The following is a 21,052-nucleotide window of genomic DNA, read 5'->3' on the forward strand; positions in this document are numbered from 1 at the left end:
TATAACATGAACATCGAACTTAAATATAACTCCATTGATTACTAAATACTACTAACTCATATTAATCTGAACATAATAATAACTTAATGACGACTGAACTGTATTGGCTGAAATATGAACTAAGAATGAACAACGATTTCATCATCTTGTAGCTTTTATATTCCTTATTGGGATGACGTAGTCCTTTTCTAGAATGCTCGTTCCAACTTGTTCAAATTCGTTACATGTGAGTCAGAACTACGCATTTCTTATTCGTTAAGGCGCAGTTTGTGTGGTTTTGCCTTGCAAAAGTCCGGTATTCCTAAACACGTGTTGTTCTTATCTCGAGCATTAGAATTTCATAGTATGTATTTTAACAGTTATATAGTAGTTTATAATATTATTTATAATTATTACAAATGGGTGGATACCCCTACACCTCATTAATAATGCGCAAAGTTGTTTCAGTAGTATTTTTTCAGGTTCTACCTTATGAAATACGAATAACGTCGGTTGATCGACGGTGTTCTTCGACTAATAGCAATCCATTACCATTAATTTCAGATTATCCAAGAAGGTTTGAGATGTTCGCCTCGGGTATTAAAAATTCGTTGGCCGGGCGGGAAAGACATTCGGCGCCCTTTCCTGATCGTGTCGCCCACCCGTTGAGGCTGTGATGCCGTCAGTCGATTTATAAAGTCACGCACCCGAGCTATGTTTCATAATAATCTAGTTCATCTTTTGACATATCACCATCTTCGGCGGGGCTTTAGATAGACTCTAGTAAGACGACTGACACTGTACTATTATATTAGAATAATATAATACAAAGATTTTCAATAAATTCCAACGGTCTTGAATTGAATAGTACAGGATATTTATGGTATAATGTAGCTTAAGCTAAAGGCATATTTAATTAGCTAGATTTGTTCGTGTTACAAAAACTAAGCTCTGTTTTTAATAATTAACATCGATAATTTGAATTTAATGCTTTTGTTTAACAGCTAAAAACCCTGTAAAAATTCATAAATACTACAGGACATCTGAAATATAATTTTAAAGATGATATATCATAGGTTATACAAATATTCAGCAGGAATTCTTTCTGTGATTATATCCCTTGCGGGACGGCACCGATTTCAAAACAATCTACTGTACCTGCTGTAAACTTGATTTCATTGTGTATGTTATGCAATTTGTTCGATACAAATTAATGCTCATTGAAGGACATACATTTATAATATTAATTTATTTTTGATCATTTTATAAAGAATGGTGCCGTTCAAAACAATTTCCAAAATGCATAGCTGGTTGATTTTGACATGTTTTACAATAAAAGATTGTTCGCCGCCTTCCTCCTGGTGCTTTTCTGTCAGAACAATACAATCCCTTTTTCTTCCTCTCGCATTTGGAATGTGCCACTGATTAGTCAGTATATTTGTTCTTTTTTACTGCCATAATGGTTTGTTTTTTCTATTATATTGACTAATAATTCATTTGTAAAATATAAAGTAAAATAATCTATTGGATGTCTTATATTGCTTGGTATTTGTAGTCGGGGTGTTTGTTGATGTATGTCAAACTCGATTATTGAAGGAGAATCGGCACATTCACTACTGTCTTTCCACTCTTCATTTAATTTGTCGAACTTCTCCTTCTTTTGTTGGTTGGATAATATCATCATATTCATCACTATCTTTATAATTTCGTAAAATTTGTCTGTGTGAATGTCTATTTGAATCCCATCTTCACTACTGCTTAATTTACAAAATTTACCAGTCGATTTGCCATATTTAAAAGCGCTCGGTCGTTTTAAATATCAAAAAAAGACTTTATAGCAAAGAACAGGGCTAAAAATACTACTAAAATAACTTATAATAAAATACAACACTGTTTATCACTGCTATATGTACTTTATTCAACGTTTCGATGCAAACTGAGTCATTGTCAGCCTGTGTCTCACAGAGTATGTTTGTCCACTCAGGTGGACAGCCGTGCCCAAAGAGTTAAACAAAAACCGCATGCTCTGTGTTTTTTTTATTAAAATTACACATTAGGTTTTACCATTAATTTAATTACTTCAAATTTAATATTTTTGTCTAACGGTTAAAAACCGGGTAAAAATTATTTTTTTTCAAATGTTGAACTCATGTTTTCGTGATTTTATTATTTTCTGAAAGTTAATTCCTTATCCGTTCGAATTGCCTTGCTTGATAGAAGCCTGAAAGCTCGTAAGCTCGAATGCCTAAAAGCTTCATCAGTGCGGTTTTGTTCTAGAACTAAAGCACATAATAAATATTCACACGTGCGGTTTTCGCACAGAGAACATGCGTTCGCGCAAGTTTACCTCCTTTTGCTGTAAATTTGAATTCAGTATAAACCAAATTAATATTTAACTTGATATTTTGTTTTGCAGAAAGTAATTGTATGTTTCATTTAAAGGGGCCAGGATCATTAAATGTTTAAAAAAATAATAGTTGCAAGAAAGTGTTACATAAAATTCACGAACAATCCACTGTTCGTGCAGATTTTTCAATATTTTTGTGTATTGGAAGGGATCTAGTCGACTTAGGATTAGACTTATTGCTATAAAACTGTTACTACAAAACTAAAACGACATAGAGCCAATATATTTTACATATAACACATAGCTGTTTCGATTGAGTTTTAGTTAGTTTTCTTAAATTAATGTGCATATAACATATGCGTATATCCTTTCAATATCACTTTCCAAAATGTGTTAGATTCATAATTTCACTCCGTTAATATCATTCCATCATCCAGTTATCCGTATTGTCATCGGCGGCACTTTTTGGATGATTTATCCGAGGTCGGACAACCGGACGCCCCTGCGACCTCCGACCGTAGGACACCTAAATCAATCCAGGGATTAGCCCAGGATTGAATCAGCGACAAACACATTTACCACGTCGACAATATATAAAGGCACAAAGACTAAAGTGTATAAACACGACATAGATATAGATGATAGTTTGTGGTATGTAGGTCGTCTCTGAAATATTCAGATAAATAGCTCGCATCCAACATGCAGGAATAATAAAGAAAAATCGGGACGAATGGTGGTAAACAGCGACTTTGCGAGTATGAATCAGAGTTATCAGTGTCGCTGGGAAAAGACGGTAATTTTTCTATATATTTTTGAAGTTTATTTATATATTTATAATTCTTTAGGCGCGACTATGGTGTAAATTCGTACAAATGCAACGGAAGTGCGTTACGGCAGATAAGAGTCGATAAGATAAGAGTCGAGTGTTAAAGATTTGTCATTCGCTCTCGATGATATCATTTCTATACGGGTCGATTGTGATTAGTCGTCGTGTATGTGAATAAAGATCTGTCATTGTATGCGTACCGGCGTCAACGTTATATGCGTACCGATATCAACAAGGAAATCGGCATAGATAAGTGAGCATTTTAATGTAACATCGTAGTACATATCTTGAAAATCTATCAGAATGGAAAATATTTTTAGGCAAAACAGATATTGCAGCTACTCAAAGAATGAGATTATATCGTCAGCGAAAAAGTAAAAAAATACAAGCAGCCAATGAATGTATGTTAATTTTAATTACATGAAGTTCTTCAAACACATTTACATGAACAATATTTGTTTAGGCGTTGTTTAACATGATCCACTGTGCGAACAAGTATTAAAGAATTTATTAATCAGCAATTATTTCATTTCTCTAATGAAGGGTCATTTCTAAATGCTAATTACAATGACAAACCGATAAGGCCATATTTGAAGTTTGACTTTAATTACATTATTGTTTTTAAATATTATACATATTTTTAATACTATTATCATTACATAAATTACATTTATCATTATATAAATGAGTATAATCGTTGACACTAATAAATCTGTGCATTACGAGTGTTACCATATTACTATCAAACATTATTCAAAATTGTTATATGATGTATTTATTTTTACTTAAATGCCATCTTGTACAGTATCAAATAAGTTTTAATTCGATCGCGTGTGATCCTTACGCGCACTCTTTTTTTTTCTCAAAAGTATGCATAGATATATCAATTAATAAAACGGATATACCAAATGTTAAATGATTTACACGATTTCTTATTCGTTCAATTTCATTTTTCATGTCCCTTCTTCAAACATTCTAGTACGATGAGTTTTTATATCTCATCATTTCTACAACTACAATTTTTTTCAGTTCTTTCATTTTTCAAAGCTTATATAGTTAGAATTGCTTTTAGCGTTCCATTGTTATTCGTCTCATAGACTCTGACTGAGACCGAGACCTTTCTTCATTCGGCGCTCTGCATTTTCCTTTTCAAAGAACGCCTTAACAGTTTACGTCTCGGGAAAGTGCAAATTTTCACAATGCATTTATTCGTATATATGCACAGAAGTCAAACATCAAAAAATAGTATGAGTGTTTTTTAAAAGATTATTTAAAATCTATACGTTTCGGCTAGCATCTTAGCCTTCATTCAGTGGTAATCAATGTAACTATAAAATTTAAAACTAAATAAATAGTATGTAAGAAATTTCATAGAAAAACAATATTAATAATAATATTAATAAAACACTTACAATTTTGTATCCTAATAAAATATATGAAACCATTATTAATCCATAGTATGAGTATGTGCACATTAATAAAATATATATTTTTTAACATCACAGATGGTAAAACACACTAATAAACATGATAACTTAACAAGTTGTCGAAACTATGTATTTACTGTTCGGAGTTTAAGATAGAAATGTCACATTTTTTCCTAAAGCAGTTTTTAGCATGTGTTCAAGTTTTATGAGAAATTTAAAAAGCGATGGGATCTTGTCATTTTTAAAGAAATTTTGATATTCTATTAAGGAGCCACGTGTTTGTTTCCTTCAGTTTGTTCAGTTTGTTTATGACTTTGTTGTTATGCAACTGTAAAAACAACCCCTCAGCGAGTCTTCTTTTAATTACGTTCTCTTCAAAATGTAAAATTTTACGGTTGAAAAAATCTATATTATGGTTTAATTTAATATGATCAGTTAACATCGTTTTAAATTGTTTAGGATTTTTTGAGTTATATATATATATATATATATATATATATAAATATATATATATATACATATATGTGTGTGTGTGTATGTGTGTGTGTATTTTACACATAATTCCTCTGATATATTTGACTATATTTTTAATTATATATTACAAATGTTTAATAACCATTTCAATAAAAATTTATTTAATAAACTATGACCTCAATAAAAGCATCAGCGCAGCTGCTATGCATTTGCTAAATTAGTCATAAAATTTATTAGTGCTGGTACACCTATTAAATATTCTGAATTTATTACTCGTATGATGCCCTCATCCTCGTCCTCGGGCAAAATTTCAGTTTTACAAAATAAACACAAAACATGTAGATACACATGTGGCATATGCATGTCGTTTGTGCGATATGACATGAATGATTGAAATAATCCATTTTAAATAAATTGGATTTACTGTATTTTTCGAAAACGTCAGCAGATACCAGACTCGAATTATAATTGGGTTAATATATATGTATATCGATAATATTTTGACAAGCGAAACAATGATGTAGAATCAAATGGCCATACATTAAAGGAGAGAGCTTATTAACTAATGGTTCATTTGCTAATATGGTACAAATCATGATAAATCTAAAAATATTAACATGATAGTTTATTCTAATTTACAAAATTTGCTCTTCAATTCGTTGCTTCTGAAATATTTTTTGCTTATAACAAGACATCATGAATTTCTGTAATGTTGTGAAAATAATGGGCAGTTAGTATTTTTATGGGCCATTTACAAAGAATTGCTTTCGTTTTGTTTCGAAATTGCTTTCATATCACCCCATATAATTAAAAAAAATAAACTGCCGGAGTTTACTTTGAAAACATAAATCATATATGATACTAACAGGAATAATGAGGAATTTTTGTCACCTACATATATATGTTTATAAAAAATTGATAAATTATTAATTTATATATATATATATATATATATATATATATTAATTTATATATATATATATATTAATTTATATATATATATATATATATATATATATTGATAAAAAACAATTCATACTTCGTATCGAAATAGCATGGAAAAAATTTTGAAAATTAAAAAAAGAAATTTTAGTTATAACTTAGCGACAAATGGATTAAAAGTGAAAAGTCGTGCCATTTTTTATTGAAAATAGATATTTCGTTGATTGCAGCAGTTACTTATTATTATTTTTTTGATTATTATTCATTTATTCATTCATTGTTTTCTCGAATATTACACTTATAGTCCGATCTATGTAAATTTTCGAAATGTATTCATGAATTTGTAATGGCTTGCTCTAAGCTCTCAGCTCAAGAGTGCACTTTTCATAAAACCGAAAAGGCAAATAATACTTTTACATAACAGGCAATATTTAATAAAAGTATAAAAAAACTTCATAAAGCATATTGAAAGCCTTTAATTATTTAGATATTATTTATATAAATATGCTTATCTACAACTTCTTCAATCTATTTTCTGTTGACATCCTGAATTAAATTCAGGAGATTTATTAGCGCCCAAAGAGAATTCGATTTCCTTTCAACGGAATAGTCGCACAAGTTATTCCATTAAAGCTAATATATAACTAACGATATTTACCTTATACCGGTTATTACATTCTATATTTATTTGCAGTACAAAAAATAAATATGCTTCCAAACTTCTTTGGGTTTTATCAAACTATGAACCTTATTAGAAAAGTTCTTCCGCTTAAAAAATTTCCTAACTTATTGTTTTATTGAAAAATGAACTGTTTCAAAAGAATTTGTTATTAAAAACAGTGTATAGATGTGTATATGTTACACAAAAGTAGTTGTTAATATTACAAACATTTCTCAAACATATTAAATGTAATAATAAGAGCAATTATCGACTGAAATTATATAATGTTCAATTTTATTGATAGTAAATTTTTATAATTTAGTAGATTTTTTTGGCTTCTCATAATTTTTACAAATTACCGGATTTTAAAACCGACATAAACCCTAATATGATCTTTATTAAAAACGCTTGTACGTATGCTTTTAATTCGCTTGCCATGTTTTAATGTTATATAGTACAGTATAATGTTAAATTCTTGAATAAACAATTTTCGATGAACATTTCATCTGTTGTAGGACTTTTGTTCTTCGTGTGCAGCAGATTTAGGTAAATAATACAAGTTTCCGCTAGAATGTGGTGAACATACATTTGCAGAATCTACATTGTATATTTATTTATGTATGAAACCACACGGTCGAGAAGACCGTTTTGTTAAGTGAGAACAAACCGAAAATCGTAATGGACAGTCGGTGATGTATGCATTTTCATTGTAAAGATTTTAATGAATTTTCTGGTGTTAAATAAAACAACAATGAAATTAAAAAAAAAGATCGTTCAGATGTCAAAATATTTAAAAGCAATTCGATGAATCTAGACAACTCTCCTTGATTAAATCTTGACATCCTCGTCTGAATGAACCTTCTAAAATATTAAAAGCCTACGAACTACGAAGAAAGAACTAATTTAAACCAACCAGCATGCTTGCAAAATTTCTCCAAATTAACTTCAATACTAATGAATCACCCATAAATTAATATGTTGATTTTATGCTGTTTAGGGTCAATAGGTCAATTATTACCACAATTCTTTGCCCAATGTCACTTACACCTGTTTTTTGTCTAATATATGTATATTAGGGTGGTTCTTTACAATGACATTTTCGAGTTTCTTTGCTCCCAAGGGCGCCAATGCTTCCAAATGAATAAAAAATGACTATTAATAGTATTAGCTCTTAATATAAACATTTACATAGAGCGCGCGCCAATTAAAAGGTTCTTATATTTATTATTAACATACGTCATTAAGTAAATTCTTGCGTCATCTATACGTGAACTCAAATATTATGACACATAAGAATATTTTATAAACCACTTCTAATTAAATTCATGTGGACCGTTCTATAATATTTATTCATCATGGAATCAAGATAATAATTTGAGTTTCAACATCACCAATTAAATAAATATTTTGCTGCAAAATTAATCTTGATACCATGATGAATAGGTCAAGTGGTTTATAAATATTCTTATGTGTCATAATATTTGAGTTCTTTGAATACTATACAGATGGCGCAAGAATTTACTTAATGACGTATGTTAATAACAAATATAACAAACTTTTAATTGGCGTGCGCTCTATCTAAATGCTTATATTAAGAGCTAATACTGTATATATATATAACTAATGTCTCATCACAAACCTTACTAATTGTCATTTTTTTTTGTTAATTCATTCTGATTGATATCGGTTTTTAATTAATTCCGACAACGCCTTTAAAATTCCTGGAATCTCGGACGGTGTCTAAGATTATTTATTCAGAATCTCAATAATCCATTTCGATTAATCAGAGAGGCGCGATATGGGTCTCGCAAAAAATTAATCAACTCATCCATCCCCTTAATTATGTAATTTGTAAACTTGTGCCTCCACCTGAATTCTGCTTCGAATCCGTTCGCGCCTCCGTTTCGCCTCCAACCTCCAACGCCGATGTGGCTGCCGTTTCATATAATTGCATTATTTTCAGAACAAAGTAAAACAGATGAATTATTGAATTAGAACAAATGCGAATAATTTGTGAGCAGGCACAGGGAATATTTCATTGTCCTAACGGTGCTTTAGTTATTAAATTGGAAATTGGGAATTGAAAATTGAAAAGACTCAGGTCTTGCAAATAATGGTCTATTAATCAATGGCAAATAGATTAGAGACGCCTTATACTTGAATGACGAGAGTGTCATTAATAAAACAGGCACTAGGTGAATAAATTATGAAATAAATATTAATCAAAAATGTAATTTTTGAAGTAAAATTTCTTTGGGGGCGACTAGGGTGTAAATCCGTACAAATGCGACGGAAGTGCGTTACGGCAGATAAGACAAGAGTCGAGTGCCAATGATTCGTCATTCGCTCTCGATGATATATCATTTCATTAAATATCATTTCTATACGGGTCGATTGTGATTAGTTGTCGCGTATGTGAATAGAGATCTGTCGTATGCGTACCGATATCAACAAGGAAATCGGCATAGATAAATAAACGTTTTGAAGTTACATCGTAGTACAAATCTTGATTTAATGAAAAATGCCTGAATCAAAAGAATATTTTACCCTGTTCCTTGAAAATAATTATAATGAAAATGAAAATTTATTGAAATAATTTCTATATTATTCGTAGTTTCTATAAATCTTTGAAGTTATTGAAATGGAAAATATTTTTTAAGCAAAACAGATATTACAGCCGTTCAAAGAATGAGATTATATCGCCAGTGAAAAAGTAAAACAAATACCATCAGTCAATGAATGTATGTTAATTTTAATTACATGAAGTTCTTCAAACACAATTACGTGATGGGTAAAGTTGCGAAAACAATATTTGTTTAAGCGTTGTTTAACAGCAATTACTTCGTTTCTCTAAAGAAGGTTCATTTCTAAATGCTAATTACAATGACAAACCGATCATGTCATATTTGAAGTATGACTTTAATTACATTATTATTTTTAAATATTATACATATTTTTAATGCTATTATAAATATTTTTAATGCTATTATAAAATGTATCATGATATAAATGTGTATAATGGTTGACGCTAATAAATATGTGCATCACGAGTGTTACCATATTACTAATAAACATTATTCAAAATTGTTATATGATGTATTTATTTTCACTTTGGATTTTATATAGCTCATTATTATTAAATTATTATAACTTGCACATAAATTGCAATGAAATATTCATTGAACAATGGCTGGTCAAAGTGCTATAAACATTCCCACCGACAAAGCTTTTCAGTAGATTTAGTTTTGTTAAATTTGCGTACTTTATTTCATGTGTTTATATCATCATATGAGTAAGGGGGTATCATTGTACATACTGCAACTTACTAATCTAATATAAAATGGTTTTTGTGTCTCAAAAGACACAAAACATACTAAACACTACTAAAACCTGTGTTATTGCAGACATATCTAGTTGATATGAATTCATTGCTTTCCAGCGTGAACCACACACTCATCTAGGTTTTTATAAATCTGCTTGCAAATTGTAAATACAATAGAAAAATATCTGAAGTGTTGTACACGCATAATTCACCAGTTAAATCAATTACAATTGAATCAATCAGTCAATACATATAATCCTCGATTCTTTTCCCCTTCGAATGTATATTCCGTGTCGATTTTAACTGATTTTCCTAGCGCCGATGGTAACTTCGAAGTGACATTGGCAACCAAAGCAACCATCTACCACCAGGGTCTGGTCGAATGGAAACCTCCGGCGATCTACAAATCGTCGTGCGAGATCGACGTCGAATATTTTCCCTTCGATGAGCAGACTTGCGTACTCAAATTTGGTAGCTGGACTTACGATGGTTTCAAGGTTAGTCGCAGTTAGCCGTGCGGGGGACGTTTGAACGTTTTGGGGACGATTTTTAATAATTATTCATTGATTCGTGAATCCATCGTCGACGTGAATTAGAAAAGATTCACTTTGCATGGTTATAATATGATCTATTAAAAACAGATATGCTCAGTACAAATTTTATATGATATTCATTCAAAGTATAGTTTCGCGAAAATAAAATATATACGTAAAATCCCTAAGACGTACAACGGGCTTCTACATCAATACCCGTCTGCGATTTGATTTTGCCCGATGCATGATTGTACAGCATGTTAAATTTCATAAAAATTACTTATGATTAAATTAATTTGTTTAATGCGTTTTTAACAAGTATTTTCCGAATGTAATCTAATAATCGCCCAGTAAACACTGTGTGATTTGAGCGGCGGTAGCAACCTGAAATCCACAAACGTGCCTTCAGCGCTGTGACATTCATGTGGATTCTATGTGGATTTCAGATTGCTACCGCCGCTCAAATCACACAGTGTTTACTGGGCGAGAATCGAATCTCGTACAATACCAATATGGACTTTTGCATTGATAACATTTCATTAATTATTTCATTTATTATCAATGGCTCTTTCAACTATTGATCTCTTCATCTAACAATGGGAGAATATCTTGCATCGTTATTTTAAATAAAATAAATTTGTAGAAACATACGATATTTTCTATCGAATTTCTCAAAGTTTACAAAATTTAATTAATCACTAGTTTTTTAAACAAACAAATATCCTATAACATTTTGTTTAAAGGTCTTATATAAAAAAAATAAAATTATACATCTTAAAGCTTTAATGTTACTTATTTTCATTTATGTTTTTAAAGTGCATGTTTGTTTGAGGAAGTTCAATACTATTACATCAAAATTTACGTAAGTATGCGTTCATATCTATATATAAATGAAAATATCATGAGTATCCATGGCCAGTTGAATGAAGGTAACAATTATTTTCAATTTTTCACATTTCATATGATTCTAGCAAGTGTCGCAGCCGTTTATGAATCGACGTTTCCTCCGGAGGGCGTACAATGGAAACAATTGTGTGAAATTTCATATAAAAATTCATTAGTTATGGATTATTTTCAGTGCCGATGGTAACTACGAAGTGACGATAATGACGAAGGCGACCGTTTTCTATACTGGATTAGTGATATGGCAGCCGCCGGCCGTTTATAAGTCCTCGTGCTCCATTGACGTTGAGTTTTTCCCATATGACGTCCAGACTTGCGTTCTGAAGCTCGGCAGTTGGACATATGACGGTTTCAAGGTCCGATTTTACAAGAAAATTCATTCATTCTGTTATTTATTAAAAAATAAATATGTGTTTTAGTAACCACACGAACGATAATTAAAATTTGATTACTTTGCTAGGCACATGTGAAAATCTGACGGAATTTACAATTTATTCTCTCGAGAGTGTTTTAATTAATTTAACTCACATTGAACGGAAAGTCGATTCACTCGGTGTCGTTTATAGGCGACATCCGTATACACGGATCGTCAAGCGTAGCGAAAAGGAATATTTGGGTTTTATTTAACAATAATAAATTTATTACTAAATGCTTTGTATATTCCATCATTTTTTGCATGTGTTGAAAACAGTAATTTCTATCCGATTACAACGAAAAACTAATTTGTAAAATATCGACGTACACGTATATATATTAGGGTGCTCCTTAATATGGACATTTTAGAATTTCCTTGCTCCCAAGGGCTCAAATGGTTCCAAATGAATGAGAAATGAATCTCTAATGGTATTAGCTCTTAATATAAACGTTTAGATAGAGCGCACGCCAATTGAAAGTTTCTTATATTTGTTATTAACATACGTCATTAAGTAATTTCTTGCGCCATCTGTATAGTATTCAAAGAACTCAAATATTATGACACATAAGAATATTTATAATACTTATATACTTAACCTCTCATTAAATCCATGTGGGCTGTTCTATAATATTTATTCATCATGGAATCAAGATAATAATTTGAGTTTCAACATCACCAATTAAATAAATATGCAAAATTATTCTTGATTCCATGATGAATAGGATTTAATTAGAGGTTAAGTGGTTTATAAATATTCTTATGTGTCCTAATATTTGAGTTCACGTTATGTGTCAATGACGCAAGAATTTACTTAATGACGAATGTTAATAACAAATATAAGGAACTTTCAATTGGCGTGCGCCCTATCTAAATGTTTATATTAAGAACTAATTTTATTAGAGATTCATTTTTCATTCATTTGGAAGCATTGGCGTTCTTGGGAGCAAAGAAATTCGAAAATGTCTTGTTAATGACCACCCTAATACATATATATATATATATATATATATATATATATATATGGTTGTGGTGTTTATTTGTAATTTATATATATATTTAAAATTATCTTAAGTGATATATTCAAGACTAATATTAAGGGCGTGCTGGCTGTATTAAACACAATATACATGTTTTTTTTGAAAACAAATTAAATAATTTATCAATTAACAACAAATATATTCACTCAATATTATTTAATTTTATTTATAATTATTTTACTTTTTTCATATTTGAATTCAATATTTTATTATTTTTTATTTTTATTATACCTTTGAATTTCGGTGTTTTTTCAATTATAAACGTTATTTATTGAATTATCACAATTCAATTGATCCAACGTTTTATATGTGAATATTATTATAATTAGTTTTTCTTAAAGAATTATTACACTAAAAACATTTCACTACACTCTATAATTACATGCAACATAATTATTACAATTAGCACGTCTAAAAATGAACATTCATTTTCTAATTGAAAATATTATTTTAATTCAGAAATGCTATTCTGATATGTATTGATTTAACACAAAATTTAACTTAAGATAAAAAATGAAAATGGAAATAAGACTCCCTTCATTTAATATCTTCATGAAAGCGATTTCATTGAATATGTTCGAATATTGTTAATGATAAAAATTTCACATTTGATACAGATTTATACATATACATATACACTTGTATATATACATCAATTATTATTTAACACACAAATAAACAAATGAAAAGTATTAATTAATCATATCACATGAACTTTCGAACATTTCAATGGCCTCTGCAGTTGTATTTAATGGGAAAGGTATAAAATAGCCCAGTGATTTCTAAAATTAAACAAAATTATTAAATATTATGTATAATCAAAAAACGATATATCGATTAACTATGAAGAGTTTGACATCCAGCCTGACATTATTTGTTTTAATTTTAATTGATTAATTAATTAATCTATTAAAAGTGCTTGAGTAAGTAAAGCTTTCAATTAGTTCAATTTGTTTATCAGAAGCATGAACATTTTTGATATACGTACATTTGCATTATTTCAACTTATACAATAACAGAGTTAAGAGGCTCAAAATTTTTAAAATATTGGCAATAATCGATTCATAAATAACAAATCACATATAAGACAAGGTTTGCATTTTCATATTACAACCTCGCGCTATCATTATGAACGATTTTTAATATGCTTTAATAGGATTTCTGTGAATTTCAATGAGATATCGATCTACAATAAGAGGTTTTTGAATAACAGACATATGAAATGTAGTTTGTTATTATATCTATAATAAATGGAATGTGTAAAATTGTGTTATTAAATACTATCATATGGTATTACACGTATCAGTATTCTTGAAACATCTACATATTTACAGCAGAAATTATTTAGCGTGCGCTCTATGTAAATGCTTATATTAAGAGCTAATACTATTAGAGATTCATATTTTATTTATTTGGAAGCATTTGGAACTATATTTTCTAAGAAGTTAAGATAAATTATTTAGTTCTTCCGGATTTCTTCTCTAGGTTTTTCTACTTCTGTTTGCAACTTATAAACAACATGGAATTCTTTGCATACAATTTCAATATTTAAAATACAACATCTATTTTCAAATACCTCTTATTGTAGAATTACCCATAAATTCAAAAATCTAGGTTTTAACTAATACTACTCTCTTGTTGTATATTATTATTTCATTCAACTTTCTTATAACGCATTAGGAGATTAAACGAGAAAATTAGTATTTTTATCTCAAAATTTAGATTAATTCGTAAGCACTTCTCGAATTTCCAAACTGTAATAAATTGAATTAAAAATAATTATTTTTGCAGTAAATTATTTTTATAATGCCGCCTTTCATTTTATACCTTTTCCAGTAAACTAAAAAATGTATGCAATTACATAAATAATATAATATAAAAATATTTATATTGATATTGGATTGATATAGACTGATCATAAGGAATGAGTGTCAATCATAGTTGCTGTAAAATATTGCTATTTTGATAGTTAAACATAAATTAAATTGATCTGTACATAGTAAAAGAAATATTTAGGGATAATGCTAAATATGAGGTTTAAAATTATAAGAATAAAATATTTTGTATATATTTAAACAAGAGCCCTTAAAATATCCACAAAACACATGAATCGATCGAGTAGTGCGTTTTGGTAAATGCTTTTTGTTTCAAATGTGCTTCTTTTGTTATGTATATAAATATAAATATTGCATGATATATGATATCTATTAAAAATTAGATTAAATATTTATATAGTTTGCTTGCATGTGAAACTTTGAAACAATACCAGATTTTATCAACATTGTAAAATTTTCCGTAATATTCGTATAATCATTCATTGCTTTACAGATTGATTTTCTTGATGAATGTTTTTGCTTATTATTTTGGATATTTGAAATTTCTTTCATTTGATTATTATTCCTTAGATATTCATTCTTAGTATTGTTTGTAAATTCACAAATTTTTCCATTTTTAAAGTTACTACCTACACTTTTAAAATAATTCAATTGATTATTTGTGATTTTTTACTTATGTTCTTTCTAACATAAAAAAGAAAATGATGAATAAAATCAATTAAAGAATATTAAATTTAACTGATAATTATATAAAATTTAGTTCATTCATTTGATATAATTATTATATATGGAACACAATATATTTTAAATATATCATAAAAATTGATTAATTTTAAGTTAAACTTTCTCTTTATCAACGATAAATAAATGCATGTTTTGTCACATGTCACATGCTCACAAAAAATACGAAATTTTATTTTAAACTAATTTAACACAATACAGATTTTTTTAAATATGTTGTTAGTCCAAAAGTTTCTAGAAACCCTTATAAGTAATACTCTTAATTTAGTGAAAATGTTACAGACTAAATTTATATTAATCAAGGAAATGTATTATTTAAAATGGACCAAAAATGATTTCGCTTTTTTTAAATACTTTTTATAGCTACAGGACTAAGGAAATTTTTATAGATTATTTAATTATTGCATAAATGTGTGTAATATTACTCTTATATCAATTGCACAGCTTGAAAATTATGAGAAATAATAAAAAAGAAATAGAAACTCATTGCACGCACATAAATATAATGAAATAATATGGATTAAATTAGTTATTGGTTTAAAAGACGAATATTGTTCTTATATAAATGTTTGTTTAGTTTCAGCATTGTATGGGTGTATGTATGTATGCAAAACGTAATTTTCAGTAATCTTATTTTCATAATGTTTCCAAATCTACACGCTATTTTTGACATATTAGTACAATTTTCATAAAAATTCAATTTTACCAGTATATAATTATTGATTTAGTTTTCTATCTAATTGTAAAGCATTCATGTAAAACTCTTCATAGTTTCAAATTGTAAAATCGTAGCAAACAATATTGCCATACACTTTATAAATAATCATAAATATTCGGTTTTATTTATAATAAATTGATTTTTGCTAGCTATAAGAGTTGGTGTTCTATTGAAACCAATATATAATCTAAATTTCGTTAGTTTTTCAAAACAGTTTAATGTCTAAACATTGAATTAATAAAATCAGGGGCACAATTTTAAATCCAAATTAAAGTTTTTCCTCATGGGCGTCCTTGTCATTTTTTTCGAGCAATTAATAAATTTTCTATTTCAGTAAAGTGCAGGAGAATCGTAGCCGAAAAAGCTGAATAAATAAAAAATCATGCTCCACGAGCGGATCCAACGCATGTGCTGTAGTTATGGTTCGTTCGTTTAGTTGGAATGAAATTTGTTGGTGTGTAGTTATAAAATAATAAAAATTCACTTGTACATAAATCATTTCTTAATTGAAAATAATTATCAATTAAAACAATCGATTATGTAGTCATTAATAACGTTGATTTAGGTCGATTTAAGGCACATGGATGAGAAGTCTGGAAGCAACATCGTCGACGTCGGTGTCGATTTATCTGAGTTTTACATGTCTGTGGAATGGGATATCCTAGAAGTGCCGGCAGTCAGGTAAAATGATTATTTTAAATTTAGTACTTACAATTCATATACATCACACTTTTTTCTGATGTCAACTCATCACTATATGAAAAATCAATGATATTTAGTAGGGAATGCAATACCGATGAAAAGTTTCAATACCGGTATTTCGGTAATTTTTCATTTTAAAACCGGAATACCGGTAAATTACCGGTATTTTTATTATCCTAAACAATCGTAAACAAAATTGAATGTTACTAGTACAAATATAAAAAAATGTATATACAACTACAACTATATTCAACTAAACAATAAAAACAATAAAATAAAACAATAAGTTTATTTTTTTAAATAATAATTTAACAAAATTATATCCAATTTAATTAATTCATTATCACTATCGAGTATATTGAGTACTTTTCACCAAAAACAAACTTATGAGTAAGAAAGACCAAAAACTCATGAAAGATCATATTACATTATTATAATAAACGTATTGTCTGTATCCGATGTGTTAAATTAGCATAATCTCCAATATTTAAAAAAAAATAATTTTCTACACTAATTTAAGATCGGATACTTTGTCAAGTATTGTTATTTAAAACAATATGATGGTTCTATAGTATTTCCAAATTTCGAAACGTTTTCGAAAGATAATATTTTATAATTGTAATAAGAAGCAAAAATATTAATCATAAAATTATCTATCAGTCCAATTCTATTTATTGTAACACGATATGAAGCCCTTAGTAAAGCAATAAATATTCAGTTTAATGACGAGTTGAGATAATATTCGACATTTGTTTATTCTAGAGAATCACTTGAAGATATAGCTGTTTATGCGATTATGGAATTTAAAGATAAGTTTGTTCCGAGAAATTTAAACTTTAGTGTATTAGGTATCAAATAGCGCTTATGTAAAATTACCAAAAATATCGGTATTTTTTGGGTAAATACCGGTAAAAATACCGCCGAAAAATCGGGCGGTTTACCGATAATTCGGTATACCGGTATACCGGTATTGCATTCCCTAATATTTAGTTTAGGATAAAAATACTTCGATTAGTATTAGTAAACAACTTTTAACTATCGTTATTAGATTATTTTTTACGTTATTTTACTGCATGAAATTTAGCCTAGGGATAGTCGGTTGGTCACTGCTGTTGTCAAACTATGTGCTTGCAATTCAATTAGTTTAATTATTGTGCCTACCGAGCAATTACGGCCAGGCTATGTACTATGCACCAGACACGAAACACACATCGGACAATTGGGCATACACACATGCAGGGCCGGGTCTGGGGTACTCAGCGCCCGAGTGCTAATTTTTTTCTAGAGCCCCTCTCCCCTATAATTTTAACTTTTTGAACAATTTATCATAAAAATTATATAAATATTTATGTTTTGACAAGATCGATTACAAAAATGTATAGAAGTTCGTGATCCACCGAGATGCTGCCGAACTCTATTAAATTATTACACTTTGTTTAAATTTTCGAAGGATTGAACTTAGTTGAGGTTTGAATTAATACATATGTTTGTTAGATGAAATTTTAGATATTACTAAATTACAAAAGATTTTAAAATTTTATATTATTTTTCTGATTGGTTCGTTTTTGTGGGTTCAAGCGACATCCCATTACATTTTTGACCAAACAGGAATTGAACCGGGAACAGGTGATTAGAGATTCTAAGAAAATTCTTTAATAAATCTGGATTTAGTACACAAAAAATTAGATATAATATAAATGCGCATAAAATATATTGATTTTAACTTTATTTAGAAGATCAAGGCGATTTGCGGGTGCTCATAATCCAATTGTAGTGCCTTCTATCGTTGTCGCTTTACCGAATTATTTTTAAATTCTTATTTTCAATCCAAACTTTTTCGGACATCCAAAAATTTCATTATATTCATTATAGCTTGCAAGAATATTCTTATATTTTCATGCGATTTTTTATATTGAGCAAATTATAGAGAGCAGAAAAATTCTAGCGTTTTATTATTATACATAACACTGGTTCATCATGCTGAATTATTTTAATTTAAATTTTCATTATTTAAAATGTCTAAAATTGCATCGTAAACTTCTAATTGATATCGTAATGCCGAAGTGTTGTTTTAAAGATAAAATTAAATTAAAAAATATTGTCCAAGATTAGTAAAAGATACAATTAAATTCAATATTTTTCGAATGATATTTAAAAAATTATATTATCCGAATCTTGTTCTGGCGCCCCCTAAGGCGTCCGCCCGCATTTTTTGCACGCATTGCATTCAAGGTAGAACCGGCCCTGCACACATGCATATATTATATATACATATACATGTGTGTTTATAATGTGTCATGCTCCAACTTATTGCCCATTTAGGGCTTTTCGCAAAAAAATAATTAAATGTTATAGTTATGAAAATCTTGTTTATATTAAGGTATCAATTATGAAAAATACGCACAAGTGATACATAACATTTTTATTATAATACTGATAGATTTACCTATTAAAGAAATATTTACATATTCAAGAAAGGTGTAGGAATATAATCTTTAGTCATAATAATTTATTTACGTTTTTTTTAAATCGTATAAACATTTAAACTGCTTTCAGATTTCTTGCAATTATTATTAATTATTTAAGTTTCTATATAAAATTTTTATTTTTTGATTTGTGTAAATTGAAATATTGTTGTGTATTTATTGAATTAATAAAATAATTGTATAATTTTTTCCTAAATAGGAATGAAAAGTTCTACACTTGTTGTGACGAGCCCTACTTAGATATCACATTCAATATAACTATGAGAAGGAAAACTCTTTTTTATACGGTTAATATAATAATTCCCTGCATGGGAATTAGCTTTTTGACAGTGCTGACCTTTTATCTTCCTTCGGACAGTGGTGAAAAGGTAAATTGTATAAAGAATAATATTATATTATTACATTGTATATTAAGTTTAATATATTTTTTTCATTAGGTTACTCTATCTATCTCGATTTTGATTAGTCTCCACGTGTTCTTTCTGCTGGTTGTCGAAATTATACCGCCAACATCGTTAGTTGTGCCGTTGCTCGGAAAATACTTAATATTTGCTATGATATTGGTATCGATTAGGTAATATCTGAGCAATATACGATTTGAAATATTCTGAACAATTATACTAATTTCTATTTCATTTTTAGTATATGCGTGACAGTGGTGGTCCTGAATGTACATTTTAGGTCCCCTCAAACGCACAGAATGGCACCATGGGTAAAGCGCGTTTTCATACATATTCTTCCCAGGCTGCTGTTCATGCGAAGGCCGCAATATAAATTTGAAACACATGGGTAAATGAAATACTAATTAATTAATACACATAATTTACTAATAAATACCATAGATCTATTCCGAATCAAACGTAGTTTATTAACTTCCCGTAGGGCAAGTTATAGTAATCGCAAAAAAATTGAAAATGAAATTTTTTATATACCTTTACGTTTCACAGGTTTTTGAATATTTTGGCATACCTTAAAAAAATGGATATATGTGTGCGTGTGTGTGTGTGTGTGTGTGTGTGTGTGTGCTCGGTGTGTGTATAATTTATAAAATTACATTTTTGGAAATAAAATTACGAAACTGACTACCAGATATTTTTAGGCATGCTTCTGGTGGTGTTTTAATGCGGACGGTGCGTGGAAAAGACGTCCCATCTTATTTTCCCTATCATCCCAATTCTTCGGAGGATCAGAGATATATCAGCAGGACATCGTCGAAGGAAGATTTATCTCCAGCCAGGTAAAGTAACATTATGTAGAAAACTATAGTTTCTCTTAATGCAATTTATCAAATTATTGAGTTTATCTTTAAATTAAGTCAAATTATAAAATTTATATTTCCTCAATAGTTAATTATTTTAATAATAAAACTAATGAACGTAATAATATTCGTAATTTATTTAGATTTACTTTATATTTTCATAGGGATTCATACAGTTTTGTGTCGTGAGTCTCCCTCATGTGATATAGATTTTTTTTTATAAATTTCAAACTGTAATAAAGATGAATAGTAAACTTCAGTAGTGAATTTAAAGTAAAAATATTTTAAACTAGATGACCCGACAGACGTTGTCCTGTAACCATGTCTACAATTTTTTAATACAATATACTGATATTTACCGTTTACCTAAAAATAATAAATATTGTTTTTTAAATTACTCTTCACGCCAAAATGCATATGCATTTATAATATTAGCGATGTTAAAT

General features: G+C 28.8%; 1 protein-coding gene across 1 annotated transcript in view; it reads left to right on the forward strand.

Moving 5' to 3' along the window:
• LOC113383211 (acetylcholine receptor subunit alpha-like) overlaps positions 1-21,052 on the forward strand; it is a 124,532-nt gene that overhangs the window by 100,133 nt on the left and 3,347 nt on the right. Inside the window, exons 6-11 of the mRNA XM_026621457.1 lie at positions 11,590-11,770; positions 16,726-16,841; positions 19,548-19,716; positions 19,786-19,922; positions 19,991-20,137; positions 20,448-20,585. Coding sequence (XP_026477242.1) covers positions 11,590-11,770; positions 16,726-16,841; positions 19,548-19,716; positions 19,786-19,922; positions 19,991-20,137; positions 20,448-20,585 — 888 coding nt within the window. The remainder of the gene's footprint in view (positions 1-11,589; positions 11,771-16,725; positions 16,842-19,547; positions 19,717-19,785; positions 19,923-19,990; positions 20,138-20,447; positions 20,586-21,052) is intronic.

This window comes from Ctenocephalides felis, unplaced genomic scaffold, assembly GCF_003426905.1.
Source record: "Ctenocephalides felis isolate EL2017-DRISC unplaced genomic scaffold, ASM342690v1 CF-g0.4_SCAFFOLD_03570, whole genome shotgun sequence".
Classification (NCBI taxonomy): domain Eukaryota; kingdom Metazoa; phylum Arthropoda; class Insecta; order Siphonaptera; family Pulicidae; genus Ctenocephalides; species Ctenocephalides felis.